Source organism: Talpa occidentalis, unplaced genomic scaffold, assembly GCF_014898055.3.
Source record: "Talpa occidentalis isolate TD23 unplaced genomic scaffold, MPIMG_talOcc4v2.1 talOcc4.4, whole genome shotgun sequence".
NCBI lineage: Eukaryota > Metazoa > Chordata > Mammalia > Eulipotyphla > Talpidae > Talpa > Talpa occidentalis.
This window is the reverse complement of record NW_023604295.1, coordinates 94,963,240-94,983,106: the sequence shown is the minus strand read 5'-3', so window position 1 is coordinate 94,983,106 and position 19,867 is coordinate 94,963,240. Positions and strand designations below refer to the sequence as shown.

Genomic DNA, 19,867 nt, shown 5'->3' with positions numbered 1-19,867 from the left:
GCCTTCAAGGACCACTTAATAGATATTGGAAATATACTTTGTCCATTTTAGGCCTGTTTTTTAAGTCTAAAATTAACTTAATTTGCTAGCTCCAAATTAATTTTGTTTTCACATAAACAAGAGGGATGCTTGTAACATATGCCAATATATTTGGTAACAGTCCCAAAGGCTGTCAGTTTTATTTTTTATTCTTAGCTTTACAAGTTAGAAAATCTTAACAAAGAATAGGAAATGTTGAGAATGTCAGCAAGTCTGTGCTGGCTTTATCAGATAGTTTTGGATAGTCAAATTAGGACCCAAATAATGGTGTAATTTCTCACTATAAATGGCAGCATTCTCTAAAATGCTAAGTTGATGGACATATCACATTCAAGATCTAGAAAGCTGTTTCCATTCTGACAGTAGGGATTCCCCATGTAGTCTCTGATAACATTTAGCTCTAGTATTGTTTTTAATGTTCTGCTATAGTACTTGGATGTGGCTTAAATATATGCCCAGTAATGTAACTGATTTATTTTTCTGGAAAGTGAAGAAAAACATTAAGTGTTGCGAATATGCCAAACTCACAGCAATCAAGACCTTTGAACCAGTTCAGACTCAAAAGATTCCAATTACCTGATTTTCAATGTAAAATAGTAACATTTTGACTCTGAATAATAGGTTTGGGCCAGGCAAGAAATACATTGTACTGCTGTAATATGCTGGAGCAAGTCATCTGAAATAGAAGAAATGTCTTTATTGACATTATTAATAAATGTTGTTTAAAAAAGCCATATACCATCTTCATTTCAAAAACTTGCCCAGCACCTTTATCTATTGCTTCCACACACCTAAACACGGTGGCCCATACCTATTTCCCTGAACCGCAGGCCGTAAAGATATGGGCTCACCTGCTACCATTTGATGTTTGCCATTTTCCTTACTTTGTGAAGCACTGATTCAAGGACAAAAAGCAAACTGTTACCTGATCTTTCTGCTGGAGAAGGAGTATTTGGATTACATTCTGTCGCACAGTCTAATGTACCTCTCAGCTTAACATGTCCAAACAGGATCCCTCCTTCCCTTGCCACATCTGCTCTTCCCTACACATTGATTACACCTCCATCCTTTCTGTTTATTCAGGCCAATAATTTTGAAGTAATCCTCGGTGGCTTTTTCTTTTCCATACCACATTTTGTCTGCCAACAGTTTATTGGCTCTATTTTAAAGTATATCCAGAAACTGACTACCCCTTACTACCTCCATGGTATGCACATTGGCCAACCCCTCATCTTCTCTCATTTAAATTACAGCAACAGGGCCTTCCTGGTGGTGCAAGGGTTTAAGCACATCACTGTGAAGCTATCCGCAGCCTCTGCAGCACAAGTTCAATCCCCGATCAGGGAGCTACCCACATGGCACAGCAGACCTCTCCTGTCTCGCCCGCGGCTCCCCTCAGTCTGCCTGTTCTGTTCCCCATTCTGTCTCTGGTAAATTCTCTCACCCCGCCCCCCGCACTCCCCTGAATCTCTGGCCTATACCCCAGCTCTTGTATGCATAAAAAAAAAAATCTTAAAAAAAAAATAAATTATAGCAACAGCTTCCTAACCGATGTCCCCCCATGCTCTATTCTCAACACAGCAATCAGGGTGATCTTTCAAAAACACAAATCACATTGTGTTACTCCTCTGACCAGCAGTGGCTCTGTGATGATTAGCCTTACATGTCAACCTGATTAGGCTGAAGTTTTATTTAATTATTTATTACTCAATTATTCAATTAAAAATTAATCTAGGTATTAATACATTCACAACAGTGAAAATATTTCATAAATGTGTTGACATCTACAATCCGCAACCTGTAATGAAAGGAGATTATCCTAAATAATGTGGGTGGACCTCATACAATCAGTTGAATGGCCTCAGAAGCAAAACTGAGGTTTTCCTAGGGAAGAGAGAATTCTGCCTCAGGCTGCAGCATCAGCTCCTGAGACAGATTCCAGCCTGCTGATCTGACTTGCCCTGCAAATTTTGAACTGACAAGCCACCACAATTGCTTAAACAATTCCTTGAAACAAAGGACTTGACCTGCATGTATACATTATATAATATGTGTGTAGTTATTTATATGTATATGTGGGGATGTGTGTATATGTATATGAATTGAGTTAATATGAATTGAGTATATATAGATATATATACTTCCTACTAATTCTATTTCCCTGGAGAACCCTGAGTCAGGCTCCCCATGTCATATGTCTTCCATTTGCCCTCCAGATCCACTCTCTTCCCATCTCCACCCTATTCTCCTTCCTGGGAAACTGCCTTGGATGAATTTGTCAACAACTATCTTCCAGTTGCTTCTGGCCATGGAAAGCCCCAAGAGGAAATTGAAAATAGGGAGGAGGGTTAGATCAGAATATTTACTTCCCTGGCTCTTTCTCCTCGAGGTTGTCTTGAGCTAGCTGACTCTAAGGTTCTACTAAAAGGCCTCTACTCTAGGCTTCCTTACCCTTTTAAGACAACCTCTTTAAAACAACCTTTTCTAAATAAAACCTCTTTGGATCATTCTAATTTGAGTGTGCTGTTTTCTGTGGGGTTGCTGACTGATAGTTTTTCTATCTCAAAATAGTCTGCAAAGTTTTATGGGACCTACCCCCTTTTCCTGGCTGACCTCACCTTCTACTTCCTTTCCCCTTACTCCACAGGCCCCTTTATAACTTTTAGTACATGTCTGGCATGTAAATCACCTGCAGGCAAGAGTCTCTGCTTGGTCCACTGATATTACACTGTGTGTAAACAGGGTCTGGCATAGGGGATGCACTCAGTAAATATTAGTTGCAGAAACTGAATAAAATAACTTCATCAATTCCCATGTCATCAATGTTCCCTGTATCCACAATAGGTTCTCCACATTCTGCTTTGTCACAGCTCACAAAATAACACTAAGCAGAGTGGGGAATTGCTTCCTTCCTGATGCAAGGGTCTTCGATAAAAGCTTTGATGTCCATTTCCCTCACAGATGATCCCTCAAGCACACAGATCTTGGCTATGTGTGAAAATCACAATTCAGTCAGCATCAATGGGATGACAATTTTACAAGATGTGAGATGACAATTTTACTGTCAATTCATCCTCACAAAATGTGATGAATTCTGTCCTACTCAAAGCCCTTATTTTCCAAAGATTGGTCGCCTACATGGAATGAAATGCCTAAACAAATATAATTCTTAGGGTGAAGTTATTATATGTTATAAATGTTAGTTCATCAAACAATTCTACAAATAGAATTATTCAGCCTTATATTATTTAAAATTTTATAAGCATTTTTCGGTTCTAAAAGAAAATAATCTTTTCATAAAACCAACTAATACACTCAATTCATATTAACTGTTTCCAAGTTCCAACCCAAAGTGGTTTCATACATAAAATTAACAGCTTTCAAAGACCACATTAATATACTCAATTCATATTAAATGTTTCCAAGTTCCAACCAAAAATGGTTTCATACATAAAATTAACAGCTTTCAAAGCACAGTACTCTTGCGGGTACAAGAAGTATAATTTACATTTATACTTCAACTGATTCGTGGAATGTCAACACAGAAAACCATAGGAAGAGTTTTGCCCCATCACATCTCTGGAATGCTCATCTGTAAATGGAAAATATATATTCAGAAACCAACAATCCAAAGGGCGTGTTGCTTTTTTCATGTTCCTGGCATTGTTGTGCTGATTGGTGGTCGCCCAACAACCACGCGGTGACCCATCATGCAAGAATCCAGGGGGAATGGTGGATGGTGAATGGAAGGTGGATGAAAAAACTGACCTATTCATTCATTCACTCACTCAACTACTGCTGCTTGAATCAAGCACTCTGGTAGCTAATGGAAGAAGAGAGTGAGTACCAAACCAAGGGCCTTGTCTGCAGAGTTTACAGTTTAGTAGAGGAAATAGCTTAGTAGTAAAAAGACTGTGATTATGCTGCAATAAAGATACTCCCTGGATACTAGGGGAACCCAGGGAAGTGGATGCCCAGTTGGCACCACAAGATAGGCAGGTAGTTAGTTAGTCAGGAAGACTGTCTGGTAATTCCTTTCTGACTTAATCAGCCCAGGATTTATTTCTGCTTTTAAGAAATAGTTTTCTTATTTTTAGATACATATAACTAAGATTTATAGAGAGAAATGAAACAATACATGTACAGCTAAGATTTATAGGGATATATATTTTGAGGGGAAATAAAATTGCAAGCTCACAATTATAATAATAAAATTACAAGCTCATAATTATAATAATAAAAACAAGTATATTGGACTACTTCTGATTTTTTTTCCTCGCTCCTGATAATTCTGTTGCTTAAAAAAATAGTTATATATACACACATACATATGATACATACAGATGTGTATATGGTATAATTTTTCTTACCACATATATGTGTATATCTTCAAACAATACATGCTTAGTTGTAATCACTAATGAGCAATGACTCAAGTTCTTTTCAGCTTGATGACTGTGCTAAAATTCCCACCAAAATTTGGGTTGTTTTGGAGTCTCTCAAAGGGTGTGTCTACAGTCTAATTCCTGAGTGATAGTGCCTACCACATCCTGTCTCCTCTGCTACTAGAAAACATTAAGGAGGCACCTCAAAAAACAAAGTATATAATTATCATATGATCCAGCCAATTGCACTCCCAGGCATACACCCAAAGAATTGAAAACAGGGATTCAAACAGAATATACATCAATGCTCATGGCAGCATAATTCAAAATTGCCAAAAGACAGAAATAACCCAAGCAAGTAGCTTGGGTTATTAATCCAGTGAGTGGATTAAGAAAAAGACTAATCAATACAAAGTAAAAATCAAAATCAACAAGCAACTATAAACCAGAGACACACAACGGGGTTGGGGCGGGGCGGGGGAAGGGGCGAGGAAAGTAAGGACTAGAGTCAAAATAAGGCGGGAGGTGCAATTGTGTGGGGAATATAACCAAAATGAAAATGCATACATTGTGCAAAGATGAAAAAAGATGTAAGAATTATATAAAATAAAATATTTAAATAAAAAAAAAGAAAGAAAATGTTCCTGGTGATGGAAGTGTCCTCAGCGTCCCTTGACTGGGCCCATGAAGAGGAAGCCTTTATCTATTCCAAAGATGCTATTTCCCAATGCTCCTAAGATTCTAGTCCCTACCAAGCTTGCAGAGTTGCAAGTGGGAATGATGAAAACAGCTTCCTTCAACCTGCTTCACACTGTGTCACCTGGACCTAAGGCAATACTACTCAGACAGACCTTTCAGCTCATTTCCTCTCCAGATCCCCAAAGCAACTCTCAAAAGTCAAAAACCAAGCATAGGGGACCTCCCTGGTGGCGCAAGGGGTTAAGAAGCAGCACTTTGAAGCTATCCACAGCCACTGCAGCACCAATTCCATTCCCAGCCAGGGAGGTGACCCACATGGCGCAGCAGACCTCTCCTGTCTCTCAGCAGTGTATTTTAGTAGAGCTGCCTGTTCTGTGTCCCACTTTGTCTCTGGTGAATCCTCTCGCCCCACCAGTCCCACATCTCTGGCCTGCACACCAGCTCTTGTATGCATGAATAAATAAATTTTTAACAACAACAACAAAAACCAAGCATTAAAAAAGCAAAGAAGCGAACCAAATCCACTACCCTCTCAACAGGAATCAACCTTAATCCATGAGCAAGGCATTTCCATTTATAAACATCCAGAAGACATTTTGTTTACTACCTGTGCTTGACACGAAGCCTGAAGGAGGGTGCTTAAAGCCACATACTAAATCATCTTCATTCAGAATCAGGTGCTCTCACAATTTCTCTGATAACCATCCTGGGTAGATACTTAGCATCATTCAGGTTTTAGTTCAAATATCACACCATCACCATCATCCTGTATCACATCACCTGTTTTATGATCTTCCTGGTACTTATTCCCACTCTACCCCTTTGTGATCTACTTTACTGTCTCCCCCTCTAGATGTAAACACCTTCAGTAGAAGAAACTTCACTCTTATAGTCTCAGAACATAAAACAGGATCTGACATATAATAAGCACTTAATGAATGATGAACATTCATTAATTTTTTGTGTACTTACCATATGCCAGGTACTATTCTTTTTTCTTTTAAAGATTTATTTTTATTTTTTATTTTTATTTTATTTATTTATTTATTATTTATTTATTTATTTATTTATTTATTTATTTATACAAGCACTGGGTACAGTCAGAAGCGCAGGAGGGTGAGAGAATTCACCAGAGCCAGAGCGGGGAGCAGAGCAGGCAGAAGGACCAAAGCACACTGCTGAGGGGAGCAGCGGGTGGCGGGAGGGTCTGCCATGTGGGACCCTCCTTCAGTGGCCGGGGAGCAGCCCGGGAATCAAACCGGCGCTGCAGAGGCTGCGGGCAGCCTCTCAACCCAGCGCTCAACTGCTGTGCCACCGGGGAGGCCCGCCAGGTACTATTCTTTTTTTTTTTAATGATTTTGAACTAATTTTTTTTTTATAGAGGCATGTTTTTATTTTTATTTATTTGTTTGTTTGTTTGTTTTGTTTTTGTTTATACATGCACTGGGTACAGTCAGAAGCACGGGAGGGTGAGAGAATTCACCAGAGCCAGAGCTGGGAGCAGAGCAGGGAGAAGGACCGAAGTACACTGCTGAGGGGAGCAGCGGGCGGCAGGAGAGGTCTGTGCGCCATGTGGGACCCTCCTCCAGTGGCCGGGGAACAGCCGGGGATCGAACCAGCACCACAGAGGCCGCGGGCAGCTTCGCAACCCAGTGCTCAACTGCTGCGCCACCGGGGAGGCCCCAGGTACTATTCTTAATACTGTACATACAGTACAAATTTAAAACCTAGCGTGATCCAATGAGGTGGGAGGTATTATTATCCACATTTTATAGAAGAGGAAGCTGAGACAGAGAGCTTAAGTAGCAAAGCCAAGATCATACAGCTTATAAGTGTTTTTGTAATTGATTGCTGCAAACAAACCATCACAAACTTAGTGTCGTAAAACAGTAATGTATTCCTATTTCCTGTGGTTCTGTGGTTTCACTGGTCTCAGCTGTGTGGTTCTTGCTTGAATTCTTTCATGCAATTTCTATCAGCTGATAGTTGGGTCTTAAGTCATCTGAAGCTTAACCAGGCTCGATGACGCCTTCTCGCACATGTCAGACAGGAAGCACCGGAGGCTACTCTCCCCTCTCCTGCTCTCCTCCCTTCTCCTCTTCTCTTTCTCTCCATGAAACCTCTCTAACGCTTAACTTGGGGTTTCTCAAATCTTGGTGGTCTTTACATAGCAGCTCTCTTCTCTGTGTTCAGAGACAAAAGGAAAAGCTTTAAGAATGCTTACGCCCTAGCCCCAGGTGATGCACTGTCACTTCTTTCCCATTCTGTTTGTTTCACAGTTCTAGACTAGATCTAATGTTTGGGGAGTACAAGAAAATGCAAGAACCAGGAGGTATACTTACTTGGGCATCATCTTTGGAGACTTGTTACCACTAAAGTGGAGCTGGTATAAGAAGCCAAGCAGTCAGACTCCATAAACCACACTCTTAACTACTCTATCCTCGTGTGACTCCATTAAGAATAAATTCATTATTTTATTTGTATAACTAGAGGGGACTACTCTGGTGATTTAGGGCCCCTAGAGGTGAATTAAAGTCTCCATCTCTAAAGGCTGAAAATTATTCATAATTTTTAACTGTAATTTTCTCTGTTCTGAGTACCCTTTCCAAAGGTAAGGGGCACTCTCAGTTGATGCTGGAAGGGAAGTGGCTGGTTAAGGGGACACAGCTTGCAGAGAAACAGGGAAGGTTTGGAAGCACTTCTGTAGATGAAGACTTATGAAAGATCATATTTTAAATGAAGAAAGGACATAGTGAGTAGGAATGGGTATTTCCAATGGGAACTAGCCATGCCCCAAAGGGATTACCAACCAGCTTGAAATGAGTTGGCTGGTACACAAGTTCTGCACAAACACCACACTTTATGCCTTATTGCAGATCTGGAAGAGAGCTTAAAAAAATCATCGCCACCACTATTTATTGAGTGCTTGCTTCCACCAAGCACTATGCCAATTCCCTTTCATCTAGTAACTCCTTCAAACATCACATCACCCTAACAAGGCAGTTCTCACCAGGATACCAACTTCAGAAAGTTCTGGAAACTGCTCATATTCCTAGCAAATGGCCAAACAGGATTTGAAGCCATGTCAGCAGGACCCTCGAATGCCCATTCTGCTAGTCACTGAAGAACGCCTCATCTTATGCCTTCCACCGTGATTCCAGTGATCCTGTACCTCTGTTATTCATTTTGAGGACGTGTCCTTGGCTAATTAGAGCCTCCATACCTCCTCCAGGCCCCTTCACAGATGTTTTTCAATCATGGTCTTTGCACCCAACCCAGCACCTGATGTCTGGTAAGTACTTTAAAAATGGTTTTAACACATTAATGACATAGATTTCTTCAGAGAAGGTTGATTGTAGCCCAAGGTTTTTATAAAGTCTGTATCTAGCAACAAGATCACTATCAATTCAATTCTTAGAGTATTAAGCAGCAAGAAAATTCCCACTGGATTCCCTGGGCCCTTCTTGTAGGCCTGGTCCATGAAACAGTCCATCTCTGACTAAATGATCTCCCCTCCCCCACCACACTTTGAAAAGCATGGTAGTGCACAGGAGTGTCTTGGGGTGAGGTGATAAAGAGAGGTGGTGTTTAGAGGCAGTGCTTGTTCTTTGGGCAGCTATAATTCCAATTCACCACTTCTCTCTGAATGTTCCTGTTCCATTTATTTTTATTTTTTAAAGATTTATTTATTTATACAAGAACTAGGGTACAGGCCAGATGTGCGGGAGGGTGAGAGGATTCACCAGAGACAGAACAGGAAGCAGAACAAGCAGACTGATGAAATATACGGCTGAGGGGAGCAGCGGGAGAGACAGGAGAGGTCTGCTGCGCCATGTGGGATTCTCGCCAGCTGGCTGGGATGGAACCAGAGCTGCAGAGGCTGCGGACAGCTTCACAGTGTGGCGCTCAAACTGCCTGCGCCACCAGGGAGGCCCTCCATTTATTTTCAGATGTTTATAATGATTTTTCCAGAGACTTGCCACATTGACTCTCAGGAGATAACAAACAATATATCTGAAGAACACACTTTCATTCTCCCCAGTTAAAGAGTACCCCAAATTTTGTGCCATCACCACTTTTGATAAAGCTGCTACATTAAAAGGTCCAAGTAGTGATTGCATTTTTCCTAGGATCAAGGACCAATATCCATTCATACAAAACTTCACTGTGCAAAGCAGATGGGATAGCAAGGAACACGTTTCTAATTCTAGGCCAAACAATGTGAAAAAAGAGAGAAGCCCTTCGAATTGGGAGCCCTCTAAAGGTTTCTCTGGTCTCTAGCATAAAGCAACCAACTCTTTTTTTATTGTCAGTACCTGCAAAATTATGAAACAACCAAATTTGTTCATAATTTCACATTATAAATTGAACTCCAGAGGTAGGCAAAAGATGTGAAAGTAATCCCATCTGTCTTTTTAACAATACATTGGTACAAATCCTTACCTCTGTTAAATGTCTTCTCAATTTATACCAATTTTTAATAGAGGGGTTTTAATATAGTACCTCTGTGTTCCATTATTAAAGTGGTGTTTTAGGAAAGAATCATTTTTTTGGTCATTAATATAGTACTAAAGAGAATCTTTCAGAAAAAAGGAATACCCAAAGAAAACTTAATTTTCACATTGTTTTCGTTTTCTTCTCTACTCATTAAACCCTTCCTAGGCATCTGCCTTAGCACAGCACTAAAGCTGCAAGCAGTACAAATAAGCACTTTTATAAAACATCAGGTTTTCAATCAATAAAAACACATTGAATTACCATGTGAAAGAGTAAAGAAAAACAAACAAAAACAAGCAACAAGGACCCTTAAAAGCAGGCATAAAACTAAACAAATATAGAAAAACTAGACTGAGCCCCAAGTGGGAAAACATGACTTATTTGCTTATATATTTAGGATTTATATTCCCCTCCTTCCCAGAAGGACTTAAGACAACCAGGAAAATATTCTCATTCTTCCAGTAACTTATCAACTGAAACCTAACTGGGACAGTTTAAGTGTCGCAGGAATCACATGTCTCTGAATAATACTCTTTTTATAATAAAACAAAACAAAACAAAACCAGCTATAGTGCTCTTAGCTCATTCACACAGTGCTCAATCTTGGACATGCTAACATTTTCTGTTAATTATAGTCATCTTTAGCGGAAATCAGATGTAAATAATATTAAGCAGAGCATTGGCTTAAATTACTATTCACGCAGCTGAAATAACGGAGCTTAGTCCAATAAATATATGTGTACATTTTTTAAAAAACGTTTTAGTTAAGACTGAAATTTAAGTCTCTATATAATTCTAAATCCTACATGTAGTTTAAAGCCAGGAAATATGTGTTTAAGCTCAATATTTCATTCCTCTATCTATCCTGCTGTGGTTATGCCAAGTAAATAATAGTTGCAGTAATTTTAGAACCCCTTGCTGTATTCTTAGGTATAATTAAGTGGCTTGAATGTTGAGTTCCTGTCTCAATTCAGGAACTCAATTTGTTTTCTCAAATTATATACCTAACACTGATCTTACTAGAACATCACCATATGTTTCAACTTTCACATGACCTCACACTCCACCCCTGCTGACTTTCTTCTCATGAGCTATATGAAGGTTATTGGGAAAACATGACTCCAAATCATATTTTAATGCACTAGTTCTTGAAACTAAATGTGAATATTGTTTAAATTGAATCAGGCTTTTGGAGGATGGATTTCATGGGATGACTTTAGCATATATTTGTAGCAAAATAACCCCCAAGGCAATGGTTTAAGAATGCCTTGACATAGGGGCCTCCCCGGTGGCGGAGGGGGTTGAGCGCAGTGCTGTGAAGCTGTCCATAGCCTCTGCGGCGCGGCTTCAATTCCCCGCCGGCCAGGGAGATACCCACATGGCGCAGCAGACCTCTCCTGCCTCGCCCACTGCTCCTCTCAGCAGTGTCTTCGGTCCGTCTGCCTGTTCTGCTCCCCACTCTGTCTATGGTGAATTCGCTTACCCTCCTGCACTTCCAACCTATACCCCAGTTCTTGTATAAATAAATAAATAAATAATCTTTTTAAAAAATGCCTTGACATAGTTGTTTATGAGGCACATTTGGAAATATGAAGGCATGTGTTAGAAAACAGAGCCTTGTGAGGTCAAGCAAGAGATAATAATAAACAAGTCTCGGAGTAGCATAGATTTAAATAGGTCATCGTATCTTTCACTATTTTGAAGGCACCTGAACCAGATTACCCCAAGATTCTCACAATTTGTCTCCTCAAGATGCCCTGCTCTGGCTTGCTGAGTACTGTGAGAAATGAAATTCCTAGAGATTGAGAAGAAGCTTTTGCCCTAGTCTGAGTCCTTCACTAATCTAAAAGGAGCTCATCACTACTGAAGCTTTGTCCCGTCCTAGTCCAAGAAGCAATCACTGCTTGCCTTTTTATGACTGTGGTTTGACATTGTGTTCTGCGGGGTATCATTCCCGCTGTCGATTTAATCAGTGTAGTTAATCTCTCTGAGAATCTCATCTCTTCTGAGACTAAAGATGAAGTCATCGTCTCCTTATCGTGTGTAAGAATGGAGTTATCCCCTCCTTGTCCTGTGAGGTCTCCCCCTTTCCTTTCCTAAGTGCCTCTGGTTCCTCAGCACCATATTTACACCCCCTTTTTCCAAACCAGTGGCAGTCATCGTGGCTCACCTGAGCACATTACCTTTGCTAACCTGTCCTGTTTTGGTTATTAAAATGCTACTTTTATTACTCATCCAATCCAAGAAGAACCCAGAGGAGAGGAGGGTTGCCCAGTGCTCCAACAATTTGCATGAGGCAATCATCATTTTCATCTTAAATAATCTAAAACCTTCAATAATCTTTAAAGTGCAAATAAGCCTTATTCCAAATTTTCAATACTTAAAACCACTTGCATAACTATCTATGCACATAATTACTACTGATTTTCTTATCTAATGATTGCCTACCAGATTATAAACTCCTTGAGGGCAAAAATCAAGTCTTTTTACCTCTAGGATCCACCTCTATGCTTATTAGTATATAGTAGATGCTCCATAAGTGCTCAATGAATGGTTGTTTGCTGAATAAATCATAAAAGAGCATTTGTGGGCCTCCCTGGTAGTGCAAGGGGTTAAGTCTCAGCACTGTGAATCTATCAGCAGCCACTGCAGCACAAGTTCAACCCCGGAACAGGGAGATGACCCACATGGCACAGCAGACCTCTCTGACTGGTCCACTGCTCCCCTCAGCAGTGTATTTCAGTGAATCCGCCTGTTTTGCTCCCCACTCTGTCTCTGGTGAATCTTCTCACCCCTCTCACACACCTCTGGCCTACACCCCAGTTCTTGTATGAATAAATAAATAAAATAAATCTAAAAAAATTGAAAATAAAAGAACATTTGTATCACCAGGTCAGAAAATTTCATGCTAGTCTTCTCATGCCATTTGCAGGCATGATGAAATTAGACAAGATACAAGTCCTTTAGACCTGTTTCCCTACGAGTGAAATGGGCATACTAATACATAATCTACCAATCTCACAGAATTGAATCTGAATGAAATTAAATGATATATTTGAAAATATGCTGAAAACCACACATTATTCTCGATGCATTAACTATATAATGACTAACATGTTTTTAATTCCATATCAATAGAAAAATTATATAGATACAAAATGATAGCACATGTACCGAGGGCACCCGAAGATCTACTTATAATAATTTATACTTTTTCTTTTGAGTGAATCAGTTAAATAAGGCAAATTTGCCACATACTTGACTGATTCTATTCATTGCTATCATTCTTCTCCCATTTCTGGCAAACTTCTGCAACTTTCTGACCCTCTGATATTCATCACTCCAGAGTTTAAGGGATCTCCAATACTAAATTTAAAGCTGTTCAAACAGTTGCTGTTTTTTTTTTCCCAAGTCAGATTTATGTTGAAAATGATATTTGAAACCTTAAATGAATGACTCTAATTTCAGTAACTTAGAATTTTTTGGAAATAAGGAAGAAATATAAACAGTAAGCAAATACCTTATACTTACAATAATGATTTATAACAGTAGGATCGCATACATAGATAACCTCATTTAAAACACTGTTGGTAAATTATGCCCAGCTTTACATTTAAGAACAAAACTTTCTTTAGGAATTTCAGGTATCTGTTTTTGTCTCTGGCATATTGTCTTGCCCCTTTGGACATGTACCCCACCAGGAAGGCCACTGTAACAGAGGGGACCAGTGGTGGATTTATTTGGTGGCAGTACTTGGAGTTTCATTTTTTTGAAGCAGGACTTGGTCCAGATGGAGTTACCATTTCATCCTTAAGTCAGCCTGGGTGACTTTTACCTCAACCCAAATCTGGTATTCTTTTAAGTCTGCTTAGACGACCAGCCACCATTTTCCAAAGGATTTTACATACCTTAGTCATCAAATAATAACTCCTGCCCACCCTCCATATATGAAAACTAGGTTTTTGTGCTGTTTCCCCTCAGGATGCAATCCCAAAATTCAACTCTTACAGAAAACTAAGAAGCCTTCAACCCTATCATGGGTTACAAAATATTTAACACTTTCTAAACCTTCAATTTCTAGGATTTGATCTCTCTCACAAGCTTTTGAGCACATACTCAAAAGTGAATTTTTGAGTACAGTGAATACTCAGTACAGTGAATTAGTAACACTAATTAGTAACACCATCACTCACGCCTTAGCTTAACTGTGCTCTAGAGTGGCCTTCCTTGACCTCCCCACCTCAACTCCAGAGCAACTCTAACTCATCACTTTGGGGTTTGTTATTGTTTTGCAACTTGCATTATTATAAAGTTCACTCATTTCAAGTGCATGATTGAATGATTTTTAGCAAATATATAAAGTTGCACCACCATTACCATAAGTTAGTTTGAAAACATCTCTAACCTCTAAACTCATGCCATTTGCAGCAGTATTTGTGGAGCTGGAAGGGAGATACTTAGTGAAATAAGTCAGAAGGAAAAAGAAAAATATCCGATGGTCTCACTTATAGAGGGAATATAGGGAAACTGAATAAAGGGTCAGGAAAAAGACAAAACTTGGAGGCAAACTACAGATCTGAGGCATACAGCAGGATAGGGAGAGGGAAAGGGGTCTAAGTAGGGGAATGATGAGCACAAGGGACGATAGTGATGCCATGGGTGCTGTGAGAATTATGGGTGGGAGAATTATGAGGACTACTCCTGAGAGAAGAAATCAAATATTGTACAAAAAAGAACAATGACTTAAGAAAACAAACAAACATTTCCATCCTCTCAATCAGATTCCTTATGATCATTTACTGTGAATCCCCTCACTTATCCCCACTAATCATTTTCCATATCCATAGATATGCTTTCTGAAAAATTATACAGGACTGTTGTTTTTTAATTTTAGATATATTTTTATTTTGGTCAAATATGCATTACATGAAAGCTAACTTTTTATGTATAGCGTTTAGTGGATTAAGTATATTTACATTGTTGTACAACCATTACCACCGTCCCTCTCCAGAACTTTCTCATCTTCTGGAGGCCTCACACAAGCGGAGTGGAATCATATAGTATTTGTTTCTTTTGTGACCAGTTGATTTGACTTAGTATGATGTCTTCAAGCTTCATTTACGTAGCATGAGACAGAATTTCCTTACTTTTTAAGGCTGAATAATGTTCCTTTGTATATGTATACCACATTTTGCTTATCCATTCACCTGTGGGTAGGTACTTGGGTTGCTTTCACCTTTTTGCTATTGTAAATAATGCTATGAATATGGGTGTATAAACACCTAGTTAAGTGCCTGCTTTCACTTCCTTTGGGTATATACCCAGACATGAAATTGCTGGATAACATGGTACTTCTGTTTAATTTTTTTGAGGAATTGCCACACCCCTTCCCACGAAAGCTGCACCATTTCACATTCCCAGAAGAAATACAGAGGTTTTCCTTTTTTCCACACCTTTTCCAACACTTTTATTTTCTTATTTGATAATAACTGTCCTAATGAGTATGAAGTAGTATCTATTTTATTTTTATAATGCATTTATTAACTTGATATTTTATTTACTTATTTGTTTAAATATTAGTTCACTGTCTCCCCAAACTAGAGTGGTGGTTGCATGAAGGCAAGGAGCTTGGTTGCCTTGTTCATTGCCATTAACTCCACAAGACTCTGTGCTCCACACACAGATCTCAAGGCTACCAGCTTTGACTAGCACAGTTGTCTTCTTTTTCTCTTCTCTAGGATCTACAGAAACAGGGAGACTTTCTGTACTGACAAACCAAAGGACCATGAAGAACTGGGAAGACTTTTACAAATGAGTAAGTGCATTCCTGAACACTACAGAAAAATAAAGATGTGGTCAAACTGAGACCTTTAGAGCCCCAGGAGCCTTTGTGACTATTCTGCTGAAGTTATAATTACAACCAAGAGAATATGCTGGTGTCTTCTCGAAGTTCTTGAGTTTGCTACTCACACGCAAGCATAAAAAAGGCAAAAGAATAAATTCAACAGGCTAAGAGTGAAAACTAAAAAGCTTTAACTAGAAAAGCAAATTGTGCAGGCCTTTTTCTCTATTACCTAATTACTCAGGCTTTCTAAAAATAAATATTTTTCAAAAAAGGCTGGCATTTGTTACTCAACTTCATGAACATTAGTTCAGGAAGCCTGAGCAAACCACAAATAAATATGTCACAGAGACTGCTTGTTGTCTGCTTGTTTTCCTTTCTTTCCACAGTGATAAAAGATCTGAAATTTAGTGGAGCCTATGGTTGTGGCCTGAAACGAAGCCTTCATTTCTCAGCTTCCTTGCTGCTAGAAGTAGCTGTGTCACAAAATCAAACAGTGAAATGCAAGCAGCAAGCTGCATGTAATTCAGTACCAGATCCTTAAAGGGAGGACATATGTCCTTCTATTTCTTTTTGTTGACTAGAAAGTGAATGTAATAGCTGGACCCTGAGCAGCTATCTTGAACAATGAGGTGGCATGCTAAGGATGGGAGTGGAAGGGGAGAGAAAGGTAACGGGTACCTAATGAGTATGAAGCTGTCATACCTCTCCTGGATTGCACACCTAGAGATTCTTTCATGTGAGAGAGAACCAAACCTGCGTTAGAGCAATGGCTATTTTGGGCCTCTGTAATTGGAAGTTAAGCTAATCCTAAACTCAGAAAATCTTTTCAGTAAAATCATAAGGAAAACCCAAGTACAGAGTAAGGTCTTCACAGATATAGATGACAAAGTAGATTGTTTCATAAGAGTCTGTGTTGCTTTGAGTTGATGCCAATCCTGGCTTGGCCAATATGGTGAGGGGGTGGCGGCAATCAAGTCAACACTAGCAATAATGAGAGTAATGAAAATGATACCAATGATGGCTTGTATTTTTGAGCACTTAAACCTTAGGCACTGAGCTGAAGGGCTTTATGTGTTATTTTAAAATATTATTTAATCCTTACAGCAATCCTGACATTTAAAGAAGATAAATCCTGGTCACACAGTTTATGAATGGTGGGGTGATAATCTGAATCCAGGGAAGTCTGACTGTTTAGCATTCAGGCTTTACCTTCACATTGCATCCAGGTGGGGCACCTATTATGCTCCCCCTATTCCCACACAGAAGAATAAGGAAGCAGGTCTCTCCTGAGCCACATACTCCTTTATCAAGGAAAACTGTCTCTGGTTCCCCACCCCCACACCATCAAAGTTTGATGTCACACCAACAATGCCCAGAATACCCCCAATACATAGCAAATCAGGAATTTCTATTTCTTGGGCACAGATTCCTCTCAGTCAATAATTTCCTTGGGTCATTTTAAACGCACAGTCATTTATTATAATTACAAAGGAAACATAAGTAGAACTTGAAACCAAGTTACCTATTTCAGCCTTATTTCTCATTTATGCTGACATCAACATTTCAAAGCTATTTGCTATATGACTCATTCTCTCTTAGTTCCATGCGTTGCAATAACATAATGAAATATGCACCAGTTCATCAGACAGTTTATAGACAGGAGAGTATCAATGCATGTAGGAGCCAAGTCTTATACTAAGGGGAGGAGGGATCCCACCTTTCTGCCTGTCAAATGTTCTTGGTGGCAAAACCACATTGCAAATCAGTTTCACTTTGCATTAAGATTAATTTACCAAATGTTTGATCAAGTCATTTTAGATAAAAATCCTAGGTCTCATCTTCCCCAACTATAAAATGGGAATAATAACAGTTACTTTCTCAGAGTGATTTCAAAGATTCAGTAAGATTATGCTTGCTAATTGCTTGACAAAGTTTGTGGCACATATTAAGGACTCAATGAGAGGCATCAACTTTAAAAAAATCATAGTTGGTGGGTGGCACAATCTGTCTGAATGAAACTGTCAGTGAACAGGAGTGTTCAATTATCAAACAATTTCCCTACAATGAAAAAATGAAGAAGGTACAGTTATTCCTAGGTTGACTGGAAAGATGATTCAACCTTGCTGATTTTAAGTCCAGACATCTTTTTAAAGTGGCTGTCTCGAAATCTGGCTTATCTTGACTCAGCACATTTTAGGCCATTAGTAACCAGCACAGACATTTTACTAGCCCTTGTTTGACATTTAGTCTCTCTCTTCATCCCACCCCTAAACCTGAGTTATTATTACTCTCTATTCTTAGATTACCTTTAGTGGTGGTTTCAAGTCAGAGACATTATTAAGTGGGATTTTTCGAATCTTCTATTTTCCTTCTTCTTTTTTTTTAATTTTTTTTTTTACCCTAATGGGTATAAAGTAGTCAGGGGTGAGTTAAACCTTTGATATTTTAATCCACACTGGGAGACATCTATGCAAGGCATAGGCAACAAATAGCTTCTAAATGTTGTTACCACAGATCTTGGACTGAAAATAACCTTAATTTTGATTCTGTGAAACTCAACTGAGTTGGAATGAATTTTCAGAAACACATCTGCTGTAATAATTTATTCCTTCAAACATTACCTATGGCCTTTCTAATTATTAATGCAGGACACTCCTAGTTAGATTAATAAAATTTTCCCAAATAGTTAAGGTAAATCCAGCATTTCACTATTTACCCCAAACCCAAATTCTGGCATCAGAGGGAAAAAAGTAGCAGCTTTCCACTATTTCCAATACCCACTTTCAGGAGAATACCCTTAAAAAAAAAATAATGCTTACTGTGATTTTCCAAGTACATTTACTATTTGGAGGGTACACTCCAGGAAAACCTTCACTGCCAATAAATCCAGACTCTCCAGTAAGAATGCCGCCACATGTGAACACAGGTCTGGGAAAATAGGAGGAAAGGAAACAACTTGAAACAATCTAATGTTAACTTCTGAAAGGTTCGGTCTACTGATAGGGATAGTTAATATTGAGTTATAAACTCCTGCACCAAGTTAAGATATTTGAAAGCTTGCTAGCTCTTAGAATATTTAAATTATAGCAGAATAAAACATTCAGTCCAGCGAGCATCTTCTCCATTACAATAATGCAAGATGAATTTATCTGTCCATCGTTTGTCCGTCCATCCATCCATCCATCCATCCATCCATCCATCCATCCATCCATCCATCCATCCTTCAGTCCATATGTAAATAAGTCCTCCATGCAGTGGCAAGATGTTATAAGAATGGCAATTGGAAATTTTTAATAGTGGGGAGCGGGATTGAAGGTGAGAGCTAGACTATATGCAGGCAAAGTTTTAAAGATAAACAACTGGTTAATATTTAAAAAGTTTTAATTTCCTAGATGGGAAGAAACGCCCAATTCTCCTCCTCGTTTCTGAAAATCATTAACCATTGCCAGAGCCTCCCACTGAAAGGGGAGGTGGAGGTGGAAGAGGAGATGCCCACGTCGCCCATCAGCGGGTGGCCGGGACCCAGCACTGGGGTAGCTGCAGGCTGGCAAAGAGTTAACTTTCCGGGAGCGGCTCCCTGGGCTCCGCGCGCCTCGAGTTTTCCCCTAGGCTTACGTTTCTGGGCAAAGCCTTGCCGGGGGAGGAAAACAGGAGTAAAATAAGTCCACATATTTGGGCCCTAGTGCTTCCCTTCGCCCCCATAAACATGCGTGGAGACGAGGCAGAGATCAGACTGAGCCCCGCCACGTGGTGGCCCGGGCGGCTGCGGGGCCGGCGGCCGGCGGCGGAGCTGGGGGCGCAGGAGGGAGCAGGGCGCACAGGCGTGGCCCTGGGGTCCTGGGGTCCCGGGGCCCTGGGAGCCGCCCACGCTGGGTCACCCGGGAGCCCAGAAGCCAGCCCGGCGCAGGGGTGAGCTAGGCTGCGGGGAGGCAGGGAGGAGGAAAAGGGGGAGGCAGGGAGCCGGGCGGGGGGCGCATTACCTCTCCGGGGGCTGCGGCCGCGAGAGCTGGGAGGCAGCGGCCAGCAGCAGGCAGAGCGGGGCCCAGGCGCCCGCGCCCCTCATGGCCCAGTAGACGCCCGGGGTTCTGCCGCACCCCGGCGTGCACACCGATCCGCACGCTGGCTCACACCCCCGGGCTCGCCCCGGCGGAAACACAGGCTCGCGGCCGCCGCGCGCCGGCCGGCCGCCCCCCAGCACGCGCGCAGCCGCGGGCAGCCCAGGTAGGCGCGAGTGCGCGGCGGGCGGGTGGGGCGCTTTTAAAGGCGATTACGGTGCAGTCTGACTCGTTGCTTAATTTCCCCTGAGGAGTTGCTCTGGCAGCCAGAGGCCACTGCTGAATATCCCGTTTGTTCTCTGGTGGCGGGAGGGGGCGGCTCCCGGGCCAGAGACGCCTCCTTTTCT

The 19,867-nt window shown here is 40.6% G+C and overlaps 1 protein-coding gene across 1 annotated transcript in view; it reads right to left on the bottom strand.

Annotated features, from left to right (window-relative positions):
* PCOLCE2 (procollagen C-endopeptidase enhancer 2) overlaps nucleotides 1-19,805 on the bottom strand; it is a 56,844-nt gene extending 37,039 nt beyond the window's left edge. Inside the window, exons 1-2 of the mRNA XM_037524663.1 lie at nucleotides 19,446-19,805; nucleotides 18,285-18,393 (exon numbers count right to left, since the gene is read on the bottom strand). Coding sequence (XP_037380560.1) covers nucleotides 18,285-18,393; nucleotides 19,446-19,528 — 192 coding nt within the window. The 5' untranslated portion in view covers nucleotides 19,529-19,805. The remainder of the gene's footprint in view (nucleotides 1-18,284; nucleotides 18,394-19,445) is intronic.
* Between the last annotated feature and the right edge of the window lie 62 nt (nucleotides 19,806-19,867).